The 26,223-nt window shown below is 56.3% G+C and overlaps 1 protein-coding gene and 1 long non-coding RNA gene across 6 annotated transcripts in view; one reads left to right on the top strand and one right to left on the bottom strand.

The window, feature by feature from the left end:
* Window positions 1–26,223, bottom strand: part of LOC103349228 (uncharacterized) — a 48,937-nt gene that overhangs the window by 22,318 nt on the left and 396 nt on the right. The window contains exons 3-5 of one of the 4 annotated variants that reach the window (XR_011378061.1): window positions 19,572–26,034; window positions 19,384–19,488; window positions 392–19,137 (exon numbers count right to left, since the gene is read on the bottom strand). This is a non-coding gene — a long non-coding RNA (uncharacterized lncRNA). Of the gene's footprint in view, window positions 1–391; window positions 26,035–26,223 lie in introns of those variants that run through there. The other 3 variants (XR_011378063.1, XR_011378059.1, XR_011378068.1) reach the window with 3 other exon arrangements.
* LOC138843025 (serine/threonine-protein kinase MARK2-like) lies at window positions 20,548–22,396 on the top strand. 2 transcript variants are annotated; one of them, XM_008260686.4, is made up of 4 exons: window positions 20,548–21,655; window positions 21,759–21,821; window positions 21,916–21,978; window positions 22,077–22,396. In XM_008260686.4, the coding sequence occupies exons 1-4, from the start codon at window positions 20,563–20,565 to the stop codon at window positions 22,394–22,396; spliced, it is 1,539 nt and encodes a 512-aa protein (XP_008258908.1). In that variant the 5' UTR covers window positions 20,548–20,562. The 2 variants fall into 2 exon arrangements, with proteins under 2 accessions (XP_008258908.1, XP_069903323.1); XM_070047222.1 differs by lacking the exon at window positions 21,759–21,821.

Below are 26,223 nucleotides of genomic sequence, written 5' to 3'. Positions count from 1 at the left end.
GCCCAGCGTTGAATCCAAAGCAGGCGGCATTGCATGATTCTCCTGTGCATTTGTGAATGTATAAATAAAAAACCCATGTGGCGTAGCAGGTAAAGCCTCTGCCTGTGTTGCTGCATCCCATATGTGCGCCGGTTCAAGTCCTGGCTGTTCCACTTGTGATCCAGCTCCCTGCTAATGTGCATAGGAAAACATTGGGAGATGACCCAAGTGCTTGGACCCCTGCACCCATGTGGGAGACCCAGAAGAAGCTCCAGGATCCTGGCTTCGGCCTGGTCCAACCCCAGCTGTTGCAGTCCTTTGGGGGAGTGAACCAGTGGATAGAAGATCTCTCTCTCTCTCACTCTCTCTCTCTCCCTCCCTCCCTGTCTCTCCCTCCCTCTCTATCTCTAACTCTGCCTTTCAAATAAATAAATCTTTAATAAATAATCCATTAAAAAGTATTAGCTCCACCCCCCCCCAAATAACCCATACAGGACACCCCAGTAGCAAACAGTAAACCTGGAATTTGAACCCAAGACTGTCTGACTCGAAGTCTGTCGACCCAAAGCCTGTGCTTTTCTCACCATACCATGAGCTCAAGTCAGCTTGGCAAGAACTCCCTGCCTTTGTATCAGAGGGCATCATCACTCGCTAATTATGGCCTGCATCTCCACAGGTGCATGGGTGTCTCCTGGGCGTCCCAAAGGCTGGGGAGAGGGCCTTTGGCATCTTCCCATGGTGCTCCCCTGTCAAGGTCCCCGGAGTTCACAGGAGCTGCCTCCTAAAGGACAGGCACATCTGGGGGCTAGGACAGTGGCTTCCCCTGCTCCCCTCAACCCCGGCCCCCAGGGCATATCCAGAGGACAAACCTGCATGTGCTGTGGGTGCAGCCTGAGGTTACCACCCAGGGAAAAGGAGGTCTAGGTGTTCCGAACCCAGCCCAGAGGTCATGTAACCCACCTGGCAGAGGTCACCTGTGATGGGGGCAGAGGTGAGCCTCAGAGAACAGGAAAGCACCGGGCCCGGGAAGCCTGGGGTAGCAGCAAGTAGGAGCCTGGCTCTCCTTCTGTCCCTCTTGGTAATTAACAGGCCTTTGTTCCTGTCCCTGATCTCGTCTGGCAGAGCCTTAATCATCCTCTTCCCTGCAATGAGCAGCCTTCTCATTAGGGCCTTAAGAACCTCTATTATAAACATGTAAATGGAACTCAACGAGGAGGGAAATATTTGACTGCTCCAATTTCCTTTGTGCTTCTGCCAGCTCTGGGCTGTGCACGCCCGCGATGGCATTGCTCAGCAGCCCGGCGCCAGCACACTGCCCCCACCACCCTGTCACTGACGCTCCATCTTCTATCGGAATTTAATTACCTTCACTGTGTCACTGTGGATGTTTGGAGAACCCCTCTCCATCAATTGATCCTGGACTCAGATTTTTATTCCAAGGTACCTAATGGCACTTGGGCTGATGGGTGCCTGGGAGCAGGTGCACCGGGGCGGGCCATGGGGAGCCCTTTAAGAGCTGGGTTAGGAAGGGTCATCACCATTATCCCCCTGCCTCTGTGCTGGTCAGGATGCCAGCCAGTCCAGATGGATGTGAGTCCGTTTTCTGTGAAGTCTACAGATAAATAGATTCCTGAGCCTCCTGCTGGTCTGGATTGGAAGTTCTTTCTGATGTCTGCTTGATGCTGGGGGAGCCGTGTTTTAATCATTCCAGTTCAGTCCTTGGTGAAAAAGGACAAGCCACAAGCAGCAGAAGCCCTGTCCACTGCCTGAGAAAGAAGCTGCTGCCAGGCTCAGCATCTCCTCCAAGGGCATGATGGACACTCACTCCCTGGAGGCCCAGGTAGGTGCTGTGGAGGCTCCTCCAGCATGGAGAGTCCAAGCCTCCTGAACCCGAGTCCTCTTGGTACCAGGGATGCCACCCTCCTGCCTTCCCCCTTCCCAAATCTAAATCTCTGCTCTGCTCATTCTTCAAAGCCCAGGGAGCCTTCTCCACCACGAAGCTGTCCCACTGCACTGGGCCACAGGGATCGCTCCCACCACTGATTGTCCATGTGATGGACGCCACCTGTGTGACAGGTCCCTGCTGACTAACAGGTGGTCAGAGGCGTGGGTTGTGTGAGTCACCCCTGTTTGGATAATCTACTCCAAAGGGGCTCTCCTCCAGGGTTGAAGCTGTCTTTCACTGCTGGATCCCTACAGCTCGGAGCACAGGGCCTGGAACAGGCTGGCATTCAGGAAAACGAGGGAGCTGGGGTAGCTGTTAGGCGGGTAGATGAGTGGTGTTTGGTTAGAGGATTGCCAGTTGGTGGGGTGATTGTGTGGTTGGGGAGTAAGCTTGTTGGTTGGTGGTCGCTTGGTTGGTCGGTTGGCTGATTGGCATATCAGTTAGAGGGCTGCTGGGTAGACAGAGTGGCAGGACGACAGGTGTGCCACTTGTTACCTTATTGCCTCTCAGCTTCAGATCTAATCTTAGGTGCCTTGTCTGTGGGAAGGGGGCTGGGTCCCATTCAGCTCTATGAGCAGCGGGAGCTGGAGAGACACTGTGGGAGGGCAGCTTCCTCTCCAGGCTCCTGGAGGGGGGCACGCAGCAGCACCCAGCTGCCTTCAGCACTCCGGAGAGCGCCATCAGGTTTGGTTCTCAGACCTGGGTGTAAGGGGTAGGAGGGGGAGGGGGAAGGAGGAGTCTTTCAGATCCATTCCTGTTTTTGATGCTCTGTCTCAGCCCTGTATCTCTCATTCCTGGTTTCCTAGAGTAGGTGAGCAATCCCATTGTAGTTATTAGGTCATCTCAATGATTCTGGTATTAAAACTTTTGTGTTGTTACTGTGTAGTTTCTATCTCCTGGATGTAGAGTGGGCTGGTTGGTGAGTTGGCTGTTAGGCCAGTTAGTAGGGAGGTAAGATGACAGAAAAGAATAGGTCGGTTGGCTGATAGGTAGGGGGATGGATTATCTGGTTGGTGGACTGGCTTGTTCCTGCTTAGGTCGCTGGGCTGGTGTTGTGGCAGGGTGGAGGGTAACAGGTTGGTTGGTGATTGATGCATTGCTTAGTGGAGTGATGGCTGGTAGGTTGGTGGACTTAGCTGGTGGATGGGTTACTTGGAGGACTGGGTGATGGGTTGATCCTTTGGGACATGGAGTTAATACCAAGTCAGAGGGGAGGATGCCTCTCAAAGAGGCCCCTACAGGGCCCATGAGTGTCAGTTTCCATTTCTGCCCAGAGCCGCCCCCACACTGAAACCTCACCGTCACAGGGCGGAGGCAGGAAGTGCAGCGGGCCATGGAGAAGGCTGCTGAGGAACTTGGAACATGGCAGCAGAAGAGGAAGACGGGCTGGCCTATGCCCCTTCCCCCCAGGCCCGTCCCAGCTCCTCCTGCAGCTCTGACAAGGCCCCTGTAGTACCACCTGATGACCCAGCACCCAGAGACCTTGTGGTAAAGACGGTGGAGAATTCACTACCTTCCAGGCAGACTTGAGGCTCTGCTCCCAAGTCCTCCTGGGACACAGTCCTGGGGTACCAAGCCCCTCCTGCCCCCACCAGGCCTGTGACACCCCCACCCACACGCATTTCCCCACTTCCCCTCTGGGCAGCCCCACAGCTCACTCGCTCCCTGCCCCACTCACCACATCCCCCTGTCCTTGAGCCCTGGGCTGAACCTTGCTCCCCAATTCCCCACCCCCATGCTTTGTAGTGGCCTGGCCCACACCCCTGCAGGAGCCACCAGGACATTTCTAAATTGTATCTTTCAAGAGTCACAAAAAGATTTCAGGAGGAAATTGCTTTCTTCCTGTGTGGTCCACAAGGGGCTATTTTTTACTTCCTCTCTCTCCCTCTCTCCCTCTCTCTCCCTTCCCCACCACCCTTGCTCAGGCTGGTCTTACTTATCTCCCCTGAGGTCTGCAGAGGCCTGGAGATGGCCAAGAAGGTCATACTGGGCCATGAGAAGGGGCCCTAACCCTCACAGCCTGAACCTTTGCTCATTGCAGTTTCGGCCTCTGTACACTGCTTGCTTGCTTGCTTGCCCCGTTTCGCAAGCCCCTTGTTTCGCCTCAGATAAACAGAGCAGGCCGAATTCCCAGAACTGAGCAACGGCAAACAATTGCCGGAGTTGTAAAATCAGGGACCGCAATTGCACACCACAGTCTTTTTGTTTAAACTTCCTCCTTTTCAGACTGTAGCCCTTATATTCAAAAGCACCAATGAAATGCATAGGTTCATAAAGACAGCCATATAGGGAATAAGAGTGCTTACGTACTTACCTGTTTGTACCCGATTGTATAAGCTCTGTGTGAACTGGGCTGGGGCTCTCTTCTGCTGTACCACTGTTATTGGGAAAGTGAGGAGAGTCCAAGTTTGAACTCGAAATAAACAATCCTTGCAATTTGCTTCGACTTTGGACTTTGGTGGTCTGTGATTCTTGGGGGTAGTCAATCGTCGGGCACTTCATTTGGGGGCTCTTCCGGGATTGCCCCCAGAGCCCACCAAGACTCTGGGTCGAGGGGTCGCAGAAGGACTGGTCTGGATAAGTCTGCCAGTATTGTCTCTGTGTTGTCTGCCATTTGGTTTGAATTGCCTGTAGGTTCTATATCTGAGCCGACGAGTAGTCCTGGCGGATGCACTATAGTAGGACTGTCAGCGGGGCCATGGGAAGACGTTCCTCGGACCCCATCTGGGACTATCTGTATGAATTATAGTCCATCTAGTCCGGCTGGAATAGCCCAACAGCGCATGTGATTCGTATTTGTGTATGTGAGTGTATTTGCATGTTTCACCGAAAGCTTTCAATTTAAGGCTGCTAACCTGCAAGGCTGCTAACTTTGGAAAAAACAAAACTCACATGCCGTTTTCCTGTTTTATCTCTCTATTTGACAGAACTTCTCTTCCTCCTTTAACAACTCCTTCCCAATTACAGGTTTTTTTCTGGTCCATAGTGGAACAGACACAGGCCACCCCTCTCACCATCCTATTGGACCACTTCAAGGATGTAAAGACTGGGGCTTTCAATTTAAGTGTGGAAGTCCAAAAGGGCAAACTCATCATTTTTTGCAGGTCGGAGTGGCCAGCCTTTGATGTCGGATGGCCACCAGAGGGAACCTTTTACCATTCTGTTGTGCAAAAAGTCAAGGAAAAGATCTTTTTCCCAGGACAGGTGGGACACCCAGATCAGATCCCCTATATTCTTGTCTGGCAGGATCTGATGGAGAACCCGCCGACCTGGCTGACCCCCTTCCTTCCTACTAAAATCCTAGCCCTGCACCGCACAGACGCTGGCGAACCGACCAAACCCTCGGCTCCTCTCTACCCAGTCCTGCCTGAGTCTTTGGACCTCCTATCCCTTGACCCCTCTCCATACCTACCCCCTCCCCTAAACCCTAGGCCGGCAGAACCTGTGGACAGAGAAGCGCAAGCAGCACTGAGGGAGAGGGAAACCAAAACCGACTCTGGGGGGCCAGCGGAAAGAACAAGGGGTCGCACCCAGCGAGCAGCGAGTCCAAATCGCCCTGACACCACGGTGGCCTTGCCACTGCGGGAAATCGGACCTCCCGATGACACCGGAAATCCTAGGCTTCGATATTGGCCCTTCTCCACTAGTGATCTCTATATCTGGAAAACTCAGAATGCCCGCTTTTCTGACAATCCCAAAGATCTGATTTCTCTTTTAGACAGCGTTATGTTCACCCACCAGCCCACTTGGGATGATTGCCAACAGCTCCTCTGAATCCTGTTCACCATGGAGGAATGAGAATGGATCCAAATGGAAGCCAGGAAACTGGTTCCTGGTGATGATGGCCAGCCCACCGTCAATCCGGATTTGATTAATGATGCTTTCTCCTTGACCAGGCTCCCACAGGATGATTGGGATTACAACATGGCAGAAGGTAGGGGACAGCTACAGGTTTATCACCAGACTCTAATGTCAGGTCTCCGGGCAGTGACCCGCAAGCCCACCAATTTGGCCAAGGTATATGCAGTTACTCAAGGGAAAGCAGACTCCCCTTCGGGGTATTTAGAGAGGTTAATGGAAGCCTTTAGGCAGCTCACGCCATGGACCCAGAAGCCCCCGAGAACCAGGCAGCTGTAGTCATGTCATTTGTAAACCAGGCAGCCCCTGATATTAAGAAAAAACTGCAGAAATTGGAGGACTTAGAAGGAAAAAATTGCCAAAATTCCGGAACGAGACAGCGAGGAGATACACCGGGAACTTATTGGGAGGTAGATTTAACTGAGGTGAAGACAGGAAAGTAGGGGTATAAATATTTATTAGTTTTTATAGATACCTTTTCAGGATGGGTAGAAGTCTTTCCCACTAAGAGTGAAACAGCCCAGGTGGTAGCTAAGAAGATCCTGGAGGACATCATTCCCAGTGATGATAGGCTCAGATAATGGACCAGGGGTTGGCATCCATACTCGGGGCAAACTGGAAATTACATTGTACATACAGGCCCCAAAGTTCAGGACAGGTAGAAAGAATGATTAGAACATTAAAGGAGACCTCAACCAAATTGACCAGGGAGACTGGCGCAAACTGGGTAGCCATCCTCCCCTACGCTCTGTACAGGGTCCACAATTCCCCATTTAAGTTGGGGCTTGCTCCCTATGAAATCTTGTTTGGCAGACCACCTCCCATGATACCTGATCTTAAAGAAAATTTAATTAAGAAAAGCAATGATGATTTTGAACTTCTGTTTTCACTCCAAACCCTGCAGAGGATCCATGAAGAGGTGTGGCCAATACTGAGAGACCTGTACGAAACAGGGCCACCTCCAGTGCCCCACGGCTACAGGCCAGGTGACTGGGTGCTGGTAAAACGCCACCAACAGGAAAACTTGGAACCCAGGTGGAAGGGTCCTTTCCAGGTCATCTTGACGACCCCCACTGCTCTCAAGGTAGACGGAGTGTCCTCCTGGGTCCATCACACCCATGCCAAACCAGTGGATCCATTCCTGGACATCATAGAGCCTCTTGCGACCAAGTCAGCCTGGCGGGTTGACAGAACCCAAAACGAGAACGACCCCTTTAAGCTTAGACTGCATCGCATTCCTTAGGTTGCAGATCATCCGGAAAATGAGGCATAACCTTGCAATCCTCTTAATCCTAGCTGTCGGAAGAGAGGTGGCTTCGAGCACCCTTTCTCATCAACCCCCACCCGGATATTGGACCTTAAGGGTGCAAGGGGGAGTAATTAGCCACTATAACGGCACAGCACAGCCTGTGTTCACTGTCGACTTCTGTGACATGTTACCAGAGGCGGACACGGGACTTGGGACGGATGGAGTTAAGATGTTTATCTCTCAGGCTACTTGGCATTGGACTCCTGGGGTAAGGATGGTGGGATGCGGGCAACCCGGTATAGAGGCTAACTTATACCAGACCAGACCAGATGGTATGTCTGCCCTGCGAGGCTTCTCCTGATTGTGGGGGGGCAGAAGACTACTATTGCAGTCGATGGGGATGTGAGACAATAGCTCCTTGGACTACCAGAGACACAGAACTAGAGATAACCAGAGTTAACAGCCCAGGGAAGGGGGGTAAAATTCAGACTAAGGGGGGTAAAATTCAGATTAAAGTAAAAACCTGGAAAGCGGTACAAAATTCCCAATGGGTCAGAGGAAAAACTTGGGGATTAAGGCTGTATGTCTCTGGGACTGACCCTGGTATCCGGTTTACCATTCAATGGTGGGCTCGACAAGGCCCCTCAATACTTGGTGGGCCTGAAACGCCTCAGGAGTAACCCCGTGCGTCTCAGGGATAGTGTTGCAGCACAACAGAGAATGGTGTATACTAGTAAGGCTGTACCCCCGAATAATACATCACCCTTATGACGAGCTCCTAACTAGCCTAGGGCCCACGACCTCACCTATTAGGAGGCTCTGAGAATCAGCTACCACTTTGTTAACTGTAGTGGCCCTGCTAGGACTAGCAGGGACCGGGTTGGGTGCCACTGCAGTAGCACAGCAGGGTAACCATTTTTCAGCTCTCTGGGTCGCTATAGATGAAGACCTGGATTGGATCGACCAGTCCATCTCTAGTCAAACAAAATCTCTAAACTCACTTTCGGAGGCTGTTCTCCAAAATCGGCGAGCACTGGACCTATTGTTTTTACAACAAGGGGGGCTGTGTGCAGCCTTAAAAGAGGAATGTTGCTTTTACACTGATCACATAGGAGTAGCAAAGGACTCCGAGAAGGCTTAGAAAAGCGAAAAACAGAATGGGAGCAAAATCAGGGGTGGTTTGAATCCTGGTTTAATGTCTCTCCCTGGCTGACGACCCTATTGTCGGTTCTGGCAGGCTCCCTACTTCTGCTATTATTAGTCTTGACCATAGGCCCCTGCATAATTAATAGACTCATTGCATTTGTTAATAATAGAGTTAATACTATTCAACTCCTGGTATTAAGGACCCAACACCATCTCATGGATGAACGGGAATTGTAAGTCTGTTAGTGACCCAAGATTGGCTCCAACCAAGCTTCACGTGAAAGGGGGGAATGAGAAGGGGCCCTAACCCTCACAGCCTGAACCTTTGCTCATTGCAGTTCAGGCTTCTGTACACTGCTTGCTTGCTTGCCCCCTGTTTCGCAAGCCCCCTGTTTCGCCTCAGATAAACAGAGCAGGCCGAATTCCCAGAACTGAGCAACGGCAAACAATTGCCGGAGTTGTAAAATCAGGGACCGCAATTGCACACCACAGTCTTTTTGTTTAAACTTCCTCCTTTTCAGACTGTAGCCCTTATATTCAAAAGCACCAATGAAATGCATAGGTTCATTAAGACAGCCATATATTGGCTCAATAGGCTAATCCTCCGCCTTGCGGCACCGGCACACCAGGTTCTAGTCCCTGTCAGGGTGCTGGATTCTGTCCCGGTTGCCCCTCTTCCAGGCCAGCTCTCTGCTGTGGCCCGGGAGTGCAGTGGAGGATGGCCCAAGGTCTTGGGCACTGCACCCCATGGAGACCAGGATAAGCACCTGGCTCCTGCCTTCGGATCAGCACGGAGCGCCGGTCACAGCATGCCAGCCGCAGCGGCCATTGGAGGGTGAACCAATGGCAAAAGGAAGACCTTTCTCTCTGTCTCTCTCTCTCTCTCACTGTCCACTCTGCCTGTCAAAAAAAAAAAAAAAAAAAAGACAGCCATATAGGGTATAAGAAAGTGCTTACAAGGCTGGCGCCATGGCTCAATAGGCTAATCCCCCGCCTAGTGGCGCCAGCACACCAGGTTCTAGTTCCGGTCGGGGCGCCGGATTCTGTCCCAGTTGCCCTTCTTCCAGGCCAGCTCTCTGCTGTGGCCCGGGAGTGCAGTGGAGGATGGCCCAAGTGCTTGGGCCCTGCACCCCATGGGAGACCAGGATAAGTACCTGGTTCCTGCCATCGGATCAGTGTGGTGCGCTGGCCGCAGAGTGCCAACTGCGGCGGCCATTGGAGGGTGAACCAACGGCAAAAGGAAGACCTTTCTCTCTGTCTCTCTTTCTCACTGTCCACTCTGCCTATAAAAAAAAAAAAAAGAAAGAAAGAAAGAAAGAAAAAGAAAGAAAGAAAGAAAGAAAGAAAGAAAGAAAGAAAGAAAGAAAGAAAAAAAGAAAGAAGTGCTTACGTACGTACCTGTTTGTACCCGATTATATAAGCTCTGTGTGAACTGGGCTGGGGCTCTCCTCTGCTGTACCACTGTTATTGGGAAAGCCAGGAGAGTCCGAGTTCGAACTCGAAATAAATGATCCCTGCAATTTGCTTAAACTTTGGACTCTGGTGGTCTCTGATTCTTGGGGGTAGTCAATCGTCCGGCACTTCAGCTGCACCCAGGCTCCCCGCTGCAGACAGACCCCAGCCGGGGCTCCCCAGGCCTTGGGACCCCAGGGAGAAGGAGAGGCATGGCTGCAGAGAGCAGGTGCAGCTCAGGGCAAGCCTGTGACTTGGAGCTTTTTCTCCAGATGGCCCCTTCCTCCAGGAATGCTCCCATCTTCCCTGGGTCCCTCCAGCACGCAGGTCAAGGGCAGAGCACCTAATCAGCCCCATCCTCCTAAGAGTGGCAGTCACCTGTGCCAGGGAGCACCAGCTGCACCACGAGGCCCTGGTTCCAGGCCTGCTCAGGAAGTCACGTGTCTCTTGCTTCCACCTTCTCACCTGGCCACAAGGCCACCCACCTCTGGGGTCCAGGCCAGGACCAGATGCGCGGGAGCAGCCCCCCCCCCCAGAGTGAGCGGCCAACCTCATCCACAGACATGAGTGTTCACATCCCAGCTATATCCTCAGCCGTGGCGCCAGCCCCTACTTCCCCTCCCACAGACTCCTCTTCCCCAGGCTGTGTGTTGGTGCAGGAGGAGCCGGGCACAAGGAATCGGGGTGGGGCTGAGGACTGGAGTGAGGGCCCCAGACCCAGGATGGCGGGAAGTGGGGTGCCTCTGCCTCTGACTTCCATGCCAAAGTCACCTCTCTCTGTCCCGCCCTCTCCCCACCCCGCAGTCCAGGCCCTGTTGGTCAAAGCTGCAGAGGTGAAGGGGGGTGGGGACGTCCTGAGGCTCAGGGATGCCTGGCTGCTGGTCTTTCCCGGCTCCCTCCTCCCCCACCCAGGGCCTCCCAACCCTCCCGTTGGGTGTCTCCTTTCTGTACCAACCGCTCCTGCTTCCCCTGCCCCTCCCGCCTATTCCTGGCACCAGACTTCAGATGGCAGGGCTCACGTGCCAGTCACAGGGAACCAGGCACAAGAAGGTCAGTGACCTCCCCAGGGAATAAACCCCTGCACCCACGTGGGAGACCCGGAAGAAGCTCCTGGCTCCTGGCTTCAGCCTGGCCCAGTCCTGGTCATTGTGGCCATTTGGACAGTGAACCAGCAGATGGACTCTCTCTCTCTCCTCTCTCTCCTCTCTCTCTCTCTCTCTCTGCTTTTCAAATAAATAAAAAATACAATCTCATAAAGAGAAAAGAAAAGGAGTGGCTGGGCCTCATCAAACCAGAGGAGAAAGGAAGCAGAGGGGAGGTACAGAGACAGAAAGTGAGGAACAGCCCAGCAGGGGAGCGCGGGAGTCCCCAGCCCTGGCCAGGTGACCAGATGCGCCACGCTCGTGATGAACTTCCCTGGTCTGGTAGAACAATCAAGAGACAGGGAGAAGAAATGGGAAATAATGAGGCGAGATCCAAGGGGAAGCCTTCATACTCCAAATGTCACAGAATTAGCTCTGTGCATAGGAGCAGCCACAGCAGAAGACAGGGAGCAGATCTCAGGGTCTGTGCTACAAACCTCACCCCGGCGTCACGCCAGGCTGGACTGCGCCATCACGGGAAACACAAACCTTACCCTGGGCGTCACACCAGGCCAGGCCAAGCTGGGCTGGGCCATCGCGGGGGACACAAACCTCACCCCGGCGTCACGCCAGGCTGGACTGTGCCATCACGGGGAACACAAACCTTACCCTGGGCGTCACACCAGGCCAGGCCAGGCTGGGCTGGGCCATCGCGGGGGACACAAACCTCACCCCGGGCGTCACACCAGGCTGGCCCGCTCCACATCACCTGGGGTAGGGCCTGGCCCATCATGGGGTCCTGGTGAGTATATGGGGTCGTGGGCCCCGCACAGAGGCCCAGGCTGGCAGTGGGCCACCCGTGTGTCACTGCTTCCTTCCCTGCCAGGCACATGGGTTCCTCCTGAGCAGGCCAGCGACACTGTGGTCCCCGTGGTCCCAGGGCCACCCCCAGCTGCCAGGCTTGCACAGCCACACATACTCGCACGAGCAAAAGTGTCCCTTTGTACACCCGTAACGCCCACAGTCACACACACTCACCTCGCGGCGGCTCTGTGGGCCAGTAACCTCATTCCCTCTCTTCCTTCCACACTGAAAAGAGAATATCTGACCTGCCTAGAATTTCATGGTTTTTACGCCTCACAGAGAATCTGACCAAAGTCAGGCCCCTCCCCCAAGAAGTAATGCCTGTTTTCCTGCCCACACACAGACACGCACGCACCTCACACTTGATTGTGTGTGTGTGTGTGTGTGTGTAAGGATGGGTCCAGGCCGGTGCCGTGGCTTAATAGGCTAATCCTCCGCCTTGTGGCTCTGGCATACCGGGTTCTAGTACCGGTCGGGGCGCTGGATTCTGTCCTGGTAGCCCCTCTTCCAGGCCAGCTCTCTGCTATGGCCCGGGAGTGCAGTAGAGGATGGCCCAAGTCCTTGGGCCCTGCACCCCATGGGAAACCAGGAGAAGCACCTGGCTCCTGGCTTCAGATCAGCGCGGCGGCCATTGGAGGGTGAACCAATGGCAAAGGAAGACTTTTCTCTCTGTCTCTCTCTCTCTCACTGTCCACTCTGCCTGTAAAAAAAAAAAAAAAAAAAAAAAGGGTGGGTCCACACCCATGCAGAAGAACCCGCACAGCCCAGACCCAGCCCCCATAAGGGCCTCTCCAGATGCAATGCCCAGCCCTGTGGGCCTGAGCACCTGCAGGGGTGGCTGGGAGAAAGACAAGACACTGGGGTAGGAGGTGTGCTGGGAATGTTGCACCCTCAGCTCCCATCCTGGCACCCCTGCAAAGACAGGAAAGAGCGGGCCACCCCGCCTGCCCCAGGGCAGACTTAGCATGTGGCGAAGGCACGGAGGTAAGCTCAGGGACCTGAGAAGGCAGCCTGGCATCCTCAGTGACACCCGGCTTGCCCCAGCCTTGCAGGTCCTAGAGCCGTGGGAAGCAGGTGGGACAGAGCGGGGAGCCGGCGGCGAAGCAGGATGAAATGTTGATGCTTGCGTCGTGGTAGAGCGGAGAACGGCGCTGTCCAGGAATGAAAGATGGGTCGGAGGGGCCGGCCGGGCAGCAGAGGAATTAGTCTAAGGGAGCGCCTGCTTGGCTCTGTGTGCGGGAGGGGCACGGGGAGCCAGAGGGGCCAGCAGAGGGCCTCCGAGCCAGGCGGACTAGAAGAGGGGCAGAGTCGGCCCAGGCCTCCAGGGCCAGGCTGTACACAGGCTTGGGATTCGGGATGGCAGCAATGGGAGCCTCAAAGGCCAGCTGCCCTGGGGAGGGACAGCCTCCTGCTGGGGGTCTCTGAGCATCCGGGGCTTCCAGGGCCTTGCTGCCTCAGTCTCTCCCTGGAGAGAAGCGTGCCCCTCTTCCCTTCTCACCCCCAGCCCGTCATCCTACCACAACCTCCCTGGACACACAGCAGCCCCGTCTCCAGCCAGACTCACCCCCGGGTCCTTCACACTGTCTCACTGTCCTTCACACTGAACACTCGCCACCTGCTCACGTTTGTCCATTAACTTTGTGTCGTGTAGGTTTAGTCCTGTCTCTTCTGTTAATTCTTGGCTCCCCAAATGCAGTGCAAAGGCCCCAGAAGCTGGGCATGGCACCTGACACGAGGGAGACGAATCACACGCACAGCAGAGCAGGTGTAGGAGCACTAGGCACCCAGCCCCCCCACCCCGCCTTCCGTCCTGGCCTGATCACCAGCGAGGCCCACCCTCCCTGCCACCTCCAGCGTGGCCACGTCTTTCCCAGGGTACAAAAGGTACAAAGCCAAGGCTGAGCGCTTGGCCAAGGGCACCCAACCGGGAGGCCAGCAGAGCCGGGAATGGGCCCTGCTCTGGGCCCAGAGTCCCTGCTCACAGCTCCTCACACCCACGGGGAGGGCTGAGGGTCCCTTGGCATCCCTCACCTCCCGAGGAGGGAGAGCAGAGCCCATGAAGCCGGTGTTGGGCCAGTAGCAGCGAGGGCGCCCACATCCGGCACCAGAGGGCTGGCTTCTGCTCCCGCCTACAGCTTCTGATTCCAGCCTCTGCCAATGCACACCCTGGGAGGCAGCGGTGATGGCTCGAGTCACTGAGCCTCTGCCACCCACACAGCAGACCTGGAGGGGGTTCCAGGTCCCCAGACCCGCCCTGGGCCAGCCCTGGCCTTTAAAAAAAACAAGAACTTTTTAAAGATTCATTTGTTTTGAAAGGCAGAGTTACAGAAAGAGAGAGGGAGAGAAAGAGCAAGACAGAGAGATCTTCCACCTGCTGATTCACTCCCTAGATGGCTGCAGTGGCCAGGGCCCGCCCAGGCCAAAGCCAGGAGCTCTATATGGGTCTCCCACATGGGTGGTAGGAGCCCAAGCACTTGGGCCATCTTCAGGTGCTTTTCTGGGCTCATTAGCAGACAGTTGGATTGGAAGTGGAGCAGCAGAGACTTGAACGGGTGTTGCTATGGGATCCAGCGTCCCATGTGGTGGCTTAACCTGCTGCACCACAACGCAGCTCCCAGCCCTGGCTTATGCAGGCGTCTGCAGAGTGCACGGTGGATGAGAGTTCTCTGTCTCTCTCCTGCACTCTCTGCTTTTAAAATAAACAGATAAATAAGCCATTTTTAAATAATAATAAATAAAAATAGATAAATAAGCCATTTTTAGAGAAAGAGAGCACTGCCAAGCACGGGCAGAGCTGGACTCAGGCCCAGGGATCCAGGCAGTCCCAGGACAGCAGGATGAGCCCCATGGCTGAGATCAGAGAGGATGCAGGCTGGGAAGCCCCTGGGGCTTTGCCCCATTCGTATACCTCATGGTCCCCTGGGCCTGGTGGCACTCAGCCACACAGAGGCAGTCACAGGTTCTCCTGAGTCTTGCCGGGAGATGAGAAACAGGCAGAGGTTGACCTGTGAGGCAGGCACACTGTCCCATGCACATCCCAGCATTTTACCTCTGGAGCAGGTGCATGGGTGGACAGAGAACTGTGGCTGCCGCCAGTGGCCTGTCATTTCTGTAGTCACAGTGTCACCTGCTGGCCACCTGTGGCATCGCCGTGGGGCTGCTCCCTGGCAGCCACCAGGTGTCAGAAGGAAGTTCCAGACTGTGGGCTCCATTCACTCATTGAACAAATATTTATTCAGCACCTACTGCGTGCAGGAGCAGGGCACAAAGCAGACTAAAAGCCCTGCCCTACATTCTGGCGGGGAGACAGGCACCAAGCAAGGCCAACGCATGAAATAAACATGGCAGAGGGCTAGGCACCGAGCAGAGAGAAGCAGGAAGCAGGTGGGGAGTGCTCGGGCAGTCGTGGGTTTGCAGAGCGGCCAGATGTGGCCTTGCCAGGGCAGTGACATTGAGAAAAGTCTGGAGAGAGACGAGAGACTCTCCAAGATTCCTGACCTCGAGCAACCAGGCAGAGGGAGCAGCAGCTGTTAGATCCAGGTGTGCCTGGTGGGAGGGGGAGGAGACAGGGGCAGTGAGGCGGCTGGCAGGGGGCAAGGTAGGGGCCGGAGCCTGAGGGCTTTGCCTCTGAACACTGGGGCTCCCTTCACAGGATGGGCACAAGCCAGCATGTATTGTAAAAGGCTCTTTCTGGGGATGCTGCTGGGAACAGAGTGTGGGGTCGGGGGCAGCAGGGGCCTGGATGAAGAGGTCCCGGGGTCATCTCCAAGCAGGAGGCAGTGGTGGCATGGCCTGGGGATAGCTGAGGCCAGCAGGGAGAGCGTTGGGGTTTTTCGGGATGTGGGAGAGGTGAGGATGACGCTAAGGACATGCTGCTCTTGTGAGACATGAGGCTGGAGGTCCCAGGGAGACGCCGGAGCGCCACATGGAGTTTGGAGGCCAGCGGATGACGTGTCTGTGTCTGTGTGTCCGTCTGTGTGTTGGGGGAGGAGTCTGAGAGTCCCCGGTGCTTGGATGATGTTGAAAGTGGCGAGGCTGGCAGAAATCCCGAAGTCTCCGCAGGCACAGAGCGTGGTGTGGGGCCAAGGACAGAGCCCTCTGGGGCCTGTGCCTCCTGCTGAGGTCAGGACAGTGTGGAGGGACCAGAGGAGGGGCAGGGAGGGGACCACATGAGAAGCCCTCCCCCTGGAACCCCAGTCAGAAGACAGAGGGAAGCAGGGGCTGTCAGGGCGGTGAGGTCGCTGGGAACCCCGAGAACGGTTTTGGTGCTAGAGTGGGGCCAAAGGTCCCGCAGGGGTCAGGCCAAGTGAGGATGAATGGAGAGAGCTGAGGACCGGTCGAGGCAGCTCTGTTGTACAGAGGAGGAAAGCGGAAGGGTGGAGGGAGTTCCTTTTCTGTTTTGTTCAAAGCCAAAGCATGAGAGCCTGCTTGGGTGGTGATGGGGGATGGGCAGAAAGCAAGAGCTCCCTGAAGCAGAGAGAACCCGAGAGCCCTGGCCCACACTCCACACCTGCTGGAAGGGAAGAGAATTAAAAAGACTGGTAACAGCAAGTGTCGGAGAGGATGCTGGGAAGTCGCAGCCCGCCCTCCTGCTGGGAACGTGCGTGGGTGCAGCCTCCCAGGACAGCCGTGTGGCCACTCCTTAGAACGTCAGACACGGCCTGGCCTCTCCTGCATGTCCACCCGAGAGACGCACACAGTGGGCTCCACACAAACAGCGTGAATCCCCACAGTGGGCAGTGGACGCAACCCAAGTGCCAACGTATGGACAAATAAAACACGTGCCGGCACCACGGCTCACTAGGCTAATCCTCTGCCTTGTGGCGCCAGCACACCGGGTTCTAGTCCTGGTCGGGGCACCAGATTCTGTCCTGGTTGCCCCTCTTCCAGGCCAGCTCTCTGCTGTGGCCAGGGAGTGCAGTGGAGGATGGCCCAGGTGCTTGGGCCCTGCACCCCATGGGAGACCAGGATAAGCACCTGGCTCCTGCCTTCGGATCAGCGCGGTGCGCTGGCCGCAGCATGCCGGCCATGGGGCCATTGGAGGGTGAGCCAACGGCAAAGGAAGACCTTTCTCTCTGTCTCTCTCTCTCACTGTCCATTCTGCCTGTTAAAAAAATTAAAAAAAAAAAAATAAAATGCGTTTATCCACATGGTGGAATACTATGCAGCCATAAGAATAAACTCATAGCGCACAGCAGCTTAAGCTGCCATTTGAGATGCCAGCACCCCATCTGAGTACTTGTTTGAGTCCTGGATGCTCCACTTCTGATCCAACTCCCTGCTGATGTGCATGGGAAAGCAGAGGAAGATGGTCTGAGTAGTTGGTCCCCTGCACCCATGTGGGAGACCTGGATGGAGTTCCAGATTCCTGGCTCTGGCCTGGCCCAGCCCCACTGTTGTGGTCATTTGAGGAATGAACCAGCAGATGGAAGACTTCTCTCTCTCCCTCCATTTCACTCTCTCTCTCTCTCTGTCCTGTCTCTGTAACTCTACCTTTCAAATAAATAAATAAATGAATCTAAAGAGATCTTCCATCCATGGGTTCAAATTTGTGCTACTTTATGGAAGGGCCTGGAGAATGACAGAATGTTCTCAATGATACCAGCCAATAAAAAGAGCCAGTCACAAAAGACTGCATATTGTACGGTTCCGTTTGCAAGAAGTGCCTGGAATTGAATCGGTGCATGCAGAGGTCAGAGAGCGCTGGCAGGAGGGGAGTCGGGGTGATTGCTCATGGGTACAGGGTTTCCTGGGGGAGGGTGAGAGATCCTGGGGGTCGCACAGAGCTGATTCCCACACTTTATTTATTTATTTTTTTGACAGGCAGAGTGGACAGTGAGAGAGAGAGAAAGGTCTTCCTTTTGCGTTGGTTCACCCTCCAATGGCCACTGCAGCCGGCGCACTGCGCTGATCCGAAGCCAGGAGCCAGGTGCTTCTCCTGGTCTCCCATGGGGTGCAGGGCCCAAGCACTTGGGCCATCCTCCACTGCACTCCCAGGCCACAGCAGAGAGCTGGCCCGGAAGAGGGGCAACCGGGACAGAATCCGGTGCCCCGACCGGGACTAGAACCCGGTGTGCGGGCACCACAAGGTGGAGGATTAGCCTAGTGAGCCATGGCGCCAGCGATTCCCACACTTTAAATGGAGATTTTGCGACCTGGGAGTGATCTGGTCTCAATGACGGTCTTCCCCACTAGGTAGCTGCTTACCACCTGTGGGCCAGAAAGGGTGAGGGAGTCCGTGTACACAGCCAATGCCATGCGCCAGCCACAAGGGAAGTGACACAGACAGCCCAAGCCTGCAGCCAGGCCCCTTGGCCAGGGCATGTGGGAGGCGGGGCCTGTGGCATGCAGGGGGCAGTGCTACAACACCTGTACTTCGTGGGCATAGAGATGAGGGGTGCTCGCTGGCTGTGGCCCGGCCTGAGCACTCAGAGTGGCAGTTCCTCAGCGGGCGAGGCTGGCGGCCGGGATCTTCCTGGGCAGCCTCTCCATCCCTTCTGCTCCCGCCCAGGGCCCGCTGGGCTCCGCCCGGGAGAAAGCAGGGGTGCGGCCTTGAGATAGGAAGGTGACTCCAGGGGCACTATGCTGCTGTGGCCATCTCTCAAGAAAACTTCCAGGGGCAGGCCTGGGGTTACCACGCGGGGCTTGGTGGGGTGGAGCTGGCCTTGGGGACAGCAGCCAGCACCTTCACAGTGACATCCCAGCTTCGAGTAGCGGTCCCCACCAGCATTCACACATTCACACACACACACACACACACACACCATTAATGGCTCCCAGTGCTCCCTGGACAAGCTGTACCTTTCTGTGGCCTCAGGCAGTTGGGGCAAGGTTGGGATCCACAGCCCGGCCTGATCCTCATGCAGCGTGGGGGACCAACCAGCGCCCCAAGCACTGAACTGTAGGGCCTGGGGAGTCCCCTACTGGCCTGTGGTGGGCACAGGGAGCGCTGAGGGGCAGAACTGAACCAGGCCTTGGAATCCAGGTGGCACCCAGGGGCGGGGAAGTGGGAAGAGGTCACAGAGCGTGGCCGTGGTGGAGGAGCATGGCTCAGGTGCCCTCTCCCGCCCTGTTCCCCCTCCCCCTTGCCTCCCACCGGGTTCTCTGGAGACCTTCAGACAGATGGCAGCCTGAGATCACAAGAGAAGTGGGGTGGGGGCAGGGGTCCCTGAGGGTCACGCTGAGCCTCCCGCACACCCACTGATGGCACTGTCATATCTGGCCACAAGGGGGCAGCATTGCTCCAGCCAGCACCCACCAGACAGGAGTTTCCATTCATAAAGATGGACAAAGCCAGACTCCTGGCTTAGTGGGCAACAGACTTGGAAAGATGTGAGACAGGAGGACTCCGATCTTCCGCACACTAGCCTGCCTTGTCTCAGGAGACACCGCTCACCTGCTGTGCGGGGCGGGGGTTCCCGGGCTCATTTCCTACCTGAGACGAGGTTGTGGCTTCCTCGGGAGAAACACTGGTCCTGAGGGCTCAGCACGAGGCTGTCCCAAGGAGACAGATCCGAGGCTATGATGCGGCCAAGTCTCGTCGTTTCTGGGCTGTGCAGGTCCTGAGGAGTTGAAGCAGGGAGTCTCATTTCTTTTTTCTTTCTAAGTTGTATTCTATTTGTGTGAGCGTGAAGAGGGGAAAAGAGAGTGCTAGTGGGGGGGGGGGGGAACTCCTCCCTGCTCTGCTACAGCCCACAAATGGCCTCCAGGACTAGGCCAGGCTGAAGGCGGGAGCCAGGAGTTTTGGCTGTTGTTGTGACAGGAGCCCAGAACCCCAAGTGCCTGGCAGAGCCTCGAGTCCTCCCTACCAGGCGGAGGACAGTCTCGGAGGATGTAGCTTTCTCGGCTGCCACTGACTGGGCCTTCCCTGTTTGGACTGCACGGACCGCACTGCCTTCTGGGCTTCGGGGTTTCTGCCGAGAAATCTGACCATGACTTAGGGGGAAAGGGTGACAAAGCCACCTTCCTCTCAGCTCTGGAGATGCGGACAGTGTACCTGGCCACGGTGTCTTGGGCAACAGAACACGTGTTGAGTTTACCGAGGCCAGAGAAGTTGTTCCATCACTCAGAGACCCATCACTCAGAGGGTAAAGGCAAAGGAGGGGATATACTAAGTGGAGACACTAGGAGGTCTTCGAAAGACACAAATTATTATCACCTTTTACACTAGACAAGACCAGACCACCCAAGCACCATACTTGTTTGAATTTCTCAAAAATGAAGTATCAATCCCTATCACCCATCAAAGGCAAAAGCTTTTAGGGTATCTTTTTAATTTAATTATAAAATTCCTGCGAAACCCCCCGTGAATTATCTGCAGCCGTGATTGGTCAATTTCTTGCTCTGACTTCATAATGCCTCACTGTTAGGAAAGTCGTATTATTACAGAGTCCCTGGCTGGGCTGGGATTGGTCCGTTTCTCGCTCTGACTTCATAAGGCGCCACTATGTGAGGTGAGCCCCCAAAAAGTATATATGGCCGCTGCGGGGCCTGGGTTTTCGTCCGCCTTACCCAGAGAGCACGCTTTTGTGATCTGTGTAACTAGGACCCATCTAACCAGCCGTTGCGCTCGTTGGTGTTGCTTGTGCGTTTTCTTGGTTGTTGGTTTCTGGGTCTGTTTGGTTTTTGCTTTTTCCCATTTTGTTTAGTTTGTTGTTTTCCTCCTCGTTGTTGTTTTGCCCATTTGGACTTTTTTTGCAGTTTTCTTTAGTTTTGCTTCCCCCACTCTAGTCAGCTAGCACGCTCAGAAGTATCAGTGTTCGAGGATTTAGTGGCTTTTCCTCTTTGTTGTTTTCTCCTTTATTGAGGTAGTCTTGTGGCTTCGCCTCTAGAGCAGTGAGAGTAGCTGGTGCTGTGTCTTAGTCAGCTGGGCAGTCAGGCCCCCGTGGTCCCTTTGTGTTGTAGGCAGTGCAGTGAGGGTCGGTGATTAGCTAGCGTGTGTCGAGCGGGTTAGGGAGTCGAGAGAGCGTAGTTAGGTGACCGGCGGCATGAAAGGCCTCTTGGACGTCCATCCTCCTCTGGACGGGTACCACTTTGTGCACGTGATCGGCCGGGGCGGCTTCAGCCTGGTGAAGCTGGCCCGGCACCTGGCGTCGGGCAAGTACGTGGCAGTGAAGATCCTGCGAGACGCCTCTCCCAGCAGCCCGCTGTCCGCGCAGGGGGAAGCGGCCATCCTGAGGAGCCTGCGGCACGACAACATCGTGCGGCTGCTGGAGGAGCGGCACACGAGGAAGCACCTGTTCCTGGTCATGGAGCTGGCGACCAGGGGCTCGCTCCAGCACTACGTGCGGTGGCAGGGCGGCCTGGCCGAGGACGAGGCCAGGGCCCTGTTTGGCCAGGCGCTGGCCGCCGTCAGCTACTGCCATGGCCAGCGCGTGGCACACCGGGACCTCAAGCTGGGCAACCTGCTGCTGGATGAGCACATGACCATCAAGCTGGCGGACTTCGGGCTGAGCCTGCGGCTGGAGCGGGGCACGCTGGTAAGGGGCTTCTGGGGGACCCCCGAGTACCGCGCACCAGAGGTTTTCCTCGGGGAGGACTACGACGCTTTCAAGGCCGACGTGTGGAGTCTGGGGGTGGTGCTGTTTGCCATGCTGGCGGCCACAGTGCCCTTCCACGGCAAGAACATGCACAAGCTGCAGGACCGGGTGCTGTGCGGCGTCTATGTGGTGCCACGTGGCGTCAGCCCGGCCCTGCAGGAGCTGCTGGCGTGGCTGCTCACGGTCGACGCCTCGGGGAGGCCCAGTGCGGAGGACGCCAGGACCCACTGGTGGTTCAGCCCCGGCCGAGAAGCCGCCCAGGAGCCCGAGGAGGACACGGTCACCCTGCTGCAGCCCCTGGGCGTTCCCCGGGACCCAGAGGCCAGGGAGTACCTGGCGGGCCTCGGGCTGCTGCCAGGCATGGGGACCGAGGGGACACCAGGCCCTCAGCCCCAGGACCCCGCGTCCCTGCCCGAGTCCTCGCAGAGCAGCAAGCGCCCCCCCATAGAGGACGACGGCTTGGCTCTGGTGTCCGTGTCCCCTGACAGCATGGCTGTTGGCTGCATTTCCTCCGCACAAAGCGACTCCTCCGAGGCCCCCAGTGAGTCTTGCCCTCTCCCTTCCCAGCCCCTCCTGCCTTGGGCCCTCCAGGAGCTGAGTCCAAGGTCCCCGAGGTGACCCCACCCTTGACTCTCTCCTACCAGGCCAGCCACAGCCAGAGAGGAGCCCTGCTCCCAGCGCCGCCCCCGACTCCACCGAGCTCTCCAGTGAGTCTTGCCCACTTCCCACATCCCCTGCCACTTGGGGGCCTCCTGAGCCCAAGGCCCCGAAGTGACCCCAGTCTTGACTCTCTCCTACCAGGCCAGCCACAGCAGGCGAGGAGCCCTGCTCCCAGCGCAGCCCCCGACTCCGCCGAGCCCTCCAGTGAGTCTTCCCCTCTCCCTCCCAGCCCCAGCCAGCTCGGGTACTCTTTGGCTGAGCCCTAGGCCCCCTTGGTGACCCCTTCTTGACTCACCTACCAGGCCAGCCACCGCAGGAGAGGAGCCCTGCTCCCAGCGCAGCCCCCGAGCCAGCCTCCAAGGCGTCGCCCTCCAGCCCCAGTGCCAGGAGCCGTGTGGACCTCGCAGAGCCAGAAGCCGCCGCAGCTGCCCGTGAGCCTGAGGGGGCTGGGACCGCAGCCACCGCTGCCACCACAGACTGCACAGCCAGCGCCCAGGGCAAGAGGCAGGGCCGGCGCGGGGTGGGCAGGAGGATCCTCCGGTTCCTGCTGAGGGCGTGCCGCATCCTGCCGTCCAGAGGGAGCGGCCCTGGCCTCCGCTGCTGCAGAGTGGCCCCCAAGTAGCCTCGCTCCGCCCCCGTCACCAGGAGCAATGCGCAGGCTGAGCTGACTGAACGTTTTTCGTGAGCATTTGCAAATGCTTCTCATGAATAAACTTCACCTTTGTGCATGGCTTTGGTCCCATGTTATGTTTGGGTCCCTGTGTGCACCGCGGGGAGGAGATGGAGGTGTGGGCGGTACTTTCTCATGGAAAGACCAACACTGGGCGATCACACCCGTGTGGGGGTCACAGAAGGGGTGACCTCATAGAAGCAGATCATAGAGTGACGCCTCCCAGAGGCTGGGCGGGAGACAGGGAGGGAGGGGGAGTCACTCGGCCACATGGCACAGGCACACGAGGGTCGGGGTCTGAGGTCTCTGGCACAGCAGGGAGGTCCCAGTCCACAGAGCTGTGCATTGCAACAGAGCTGTCAGTGTCCTATCCAACACCTCCTGCATTGTCAAGGGAGAACACGACCCCATTCCCCCGAGGGCCATGCACCTGACCTCATGGGGTATGGGATCCACCGACTCTGCAGTCCAACAGCTGCAGGTGGAGCCGGGCAGGACGTCCACGCTGTGCTGTGTGCCCGGCCTGCCCACGGTGAGGCCCAAATGCAAGAGGACGTGGGCAGGACGAGGACCTGGTTTTAGTTCAGGAGGCCCTTGGCAGCACCCAGGCCTTCCAAGTTCCCAGGGAACTGAAAGAAAGGCTTGAGACCTACTGGAGAGGACAGGACCCTCTGCCCCACCTGGGGACACTGGAGGATGGGACCTCCCCCACCCCGGTCTTCCTCACTTCCACATTTCTGGGACAGGTAGGCTGTGTTTAGTGAAGGAGCTTTCTTCCAGATCTGAGGTTACATGGATGCTCCGTGCACAGAACTGGGCTGCGTGGGCTCCAGCAGGTGCTCGCGTCACACATGCAGTGCCTCTGGAATGTTCCATGGGGAAGTGACTCAGAGAGTTATCAAGGTCACCCCAATGAGTGACCAGTGCTTCACAGCTGTCCTGAGTGACAGGGCTCTGAGCCGTGTGCTGGGCATAGGAGACCCTGTGACTCCCGACCTGCACGTTACCTGGGTCCCACCATTGAAGTCCCGTGGAAACCCCAGTTCCTGCCAGTGAGTGTGCAAGAGTCTTCCCCAGGGCCCACTGCACAATGGCAATGGTCCAGGGACCAGGCCCTGTCAGGGGTCACAGAGGTGGCCTGGGCGAGGCCCCCAGGAGGCCGGGTTGCTGAGTGCACTGCTGAGCTCCTGACCAGGCCCTGTGCAATGTCTGCGGCCTCTCCACGCTGGCATTTCAGCTTTGAGAGCTATGGAAGGAGCAGTCCCTCTGGGAGGCTTGGCCTGGCTCCCAGCCTTAGGCTTGTCTCCAGCCTGGGATCAGGAGGGCGATGGATAGCAATGACAGCATAGCAGAGGGCTGGTGGGCAGGGAGCTTGCGAATTAGGACAGGGTCCAGGGTCCTGGTGACCTGGATTCCCACGGGAGGCATGAGGCTGTGGTTGGGGAAGGGTCTCGGGGCATCCACCATCTCGGGCTTTCCTGTGCAGGGACCAAAGTGGTCATGGGCAGGATGTCCCAGGGCCTCCCGGTCACCTGAGCTTGTCCTGACCCTGAGAGCAGGGCTGGGCCCCAGGCTGGCAGGCCTGTCACCCCGGGTGGCCCCAGTGCTCCGCAGAGAGGGAGAGATTTTCCATCTGCTACTTTACTCCCCTACTTTACTCCCTACTTTGACTCTGGCAACAGCCAGAGCTGGGCCAGGCCACAGCCAAGAGCTAGAACCTTCTTCCAGGTCTCCCATGTGGGTGGCAGGTGCCCAAACACTTGGGCTGTCTTCTGCTGCTTTCTCAGGCCATCCCTTAGTCCAAAGATTTCTCTACCGCGTTCCTGGATCTGTGTTGGGCCAGCAGGAAAGGGAGAAGCCAGAGGGAAGGGACTGCCCTGACTTTTAAGGGCAGGAACAGAGCCGTGCGCACATTGCTCCATTCACCTCGTGAGTGCCCACCCGAATCTGGTGGTGTAGCCCACCCAACAACCGGGAAGGCTGGAAATGTAGTCTCTACTCTGGGCGGCTAGATGCACCGCTAAAATGCGGGGCCTCAACGTTTGCAAGAACAGGGAGATGATGACTAAGGGGGCACAGCCAGCAGTCCCCGTGCTCCCAGAGCGAGGAGGAATGGGACTCAATCCACTGTCTGAACAGAGGAGAGGGAGGGGCAGGCGGCAAGGAGAACCGCATCAACTCACATGGTGGAAGCTGACTGCACGGGCATGAAGGCTGGTTGGACCCGGAGCAGACCCCACTCTCTCCTTGCTACACATCCTGTCCATTTCTAGAAAGCCACGTTTTAGTCCAGCGTGGACAAGATAGGACTTTAGCAGCATGTTGAGGCTACTGCTGAGCAGAGCTGGGGGACACAGAGTCTCGGGGCCATCACATACCTCAGGGGAGATGGATTTTCTAGAACCAGGTGGGTGTGCAAGGCTCCCACCAGCACTGGGGAGGAGCAATGAGAATGAGAGCTGGGGGTATCTCTCGTCCTTACGGCCGCGGCTTTGCAGTCCGGATGGGAACTCAGCTTTTCTAGGGCTGTGCTACTTGAAGGGACTTGGAAAACTTCAAGGAAATGGAATTAAAGGATAAGACGGTTTGGTGCGAAACTTCATGGTCAAAGTTTGCTAAGTAATAACTATCAAGTTTCAAAACTGGTTTGGACCTAAATAAAAAATGAATTCTATTTTTGTGGTGACGTTTAGGAAGTACCCTGTGTTTCATCTTTATTTATCTGCCATAGAAAAGTCAAAATTTGGGGGCCAGTGCTGTGGAGTAACAGATAAAGACATGGCCCAGGGTACAGGCATCACCTATGGGCACTGGTTCGAGCCCTGGCTGCTCCACTTCCTATCTAGCACTCTGTTATGGCCCGGGAAAACAGTACAAGATGGCCCAAGTCCTGGGACCCCTCTCTCCATGAGGGAGACCTAGAAGAAGCTCCTGGCTCCTGGCTCAGCACAGCACGGCATTTGTGGCCATTTGGGGAGTGGACCAGCAGATGGAGGACCTCTCTCATTCTCTGCACTTCTGATCCTGTGTAACTCTGCCTTTCAAATCAATCAATCAAAGAATAAAGAGAAAGAAAAAAACCATAGAAGTAAGATTGGTATTACCTTTACTTAATGGAAAACAGTAACAAGAGTCATCATACTTTAATTTTTTTTTGCTTCAGTAATGAAACTGTAGTGAGAATTCCTGGGGTGCTGGTTCTTCCCCACCAGCCTTGAGGCAGGGACCAGCACTGCAGGAAATCACAGAGTAATCGCACCGTGCAATGTCCCTGGGCAACTGGAGGAGGGGTCATCTCCCCAGGGAGGGTTCCTCTCCAAGAGGGCTTGGGCAGTCGGTGCAGAGGGACCACCACGTGTTCCTGGGCCCACGGCAGTGCTGGGCCCTGGGGGCTCCTCAAGAACTGCAGGAGACACCGCTCCACCTGCTGTGTGGGGTGGGGGTTCCCGGGCTCATTTCCTACCTGAGACGAGGTTGTGGCTTCCTCGGGAGAAACACTGGTCCTGAGGGCTCAGCACGAGGCTGTCCCAAGGAGACAGATCCGAGGCTGTGATGCGGCCAAGTCTCGTCGTTTCTGGGCTGTGCAGGTCCTGAGGAGTTGAAGCAGGGAGTCTCATTTCTTTTTTCTTTCTAAGTTGTATTCTATTTGTGTGAGCGTGAAGAGGGGAAAAGAGAGTGCTAGTGAGGGAGGGGCGAACTCCTCCATGCTCTGCTACAGCCCACAAATGACCTCCAGGACTAGGCCAGGCTGAAGGCGGGAGCCAGGAGTTTTGGTGGTT

Source organism: Oryctolagus cuniculus, chromosome 1 (genome assembly GCF_964237555.1).
Source record: "Oryctolagus cuniculus chromosome 1, mOryCun1.1, whole genome shotgun sequence".
NCBI lineage: Eukaryota > Metazoa > Chordata > Mammalia > Lagomorpha > Leporidae > Oryctolagus > Oryctolagus cuniculus.
Note: the sequence above shows the minus strand (reverse complement) of the source record. Positions and strands in the feature narration are given on the sequence as shown.

What these genes read in the sequence shown, in the direction of transcription:
- LOC138843025 (XM_008260686.4), top strand. Translation starts at nt 20,563, where the DNA reads ATGAAAGGCCTCTTGGACGTCCATCCTCCTCTGGACGGGTACCACTTT. An exon ending in CGACTCCTCCGAGGCCCCCA is followed by an intron (nt 21,656 to 21,758) that starts GTGAGTCTTGCC and finishes CTCTCCTACCAG; the next exon opens with GCCAGCCACAGCCAGAGAGG. An exon ending in CGACTCCACCGAGCTCTCCA is followed by an intron (nt 21,822 to 21,915) that starts GTGAGTCTTGCC and finishes CTCTCCTACCAG; the next exon opens with GCCAGCCACAGCAGGCGAGG.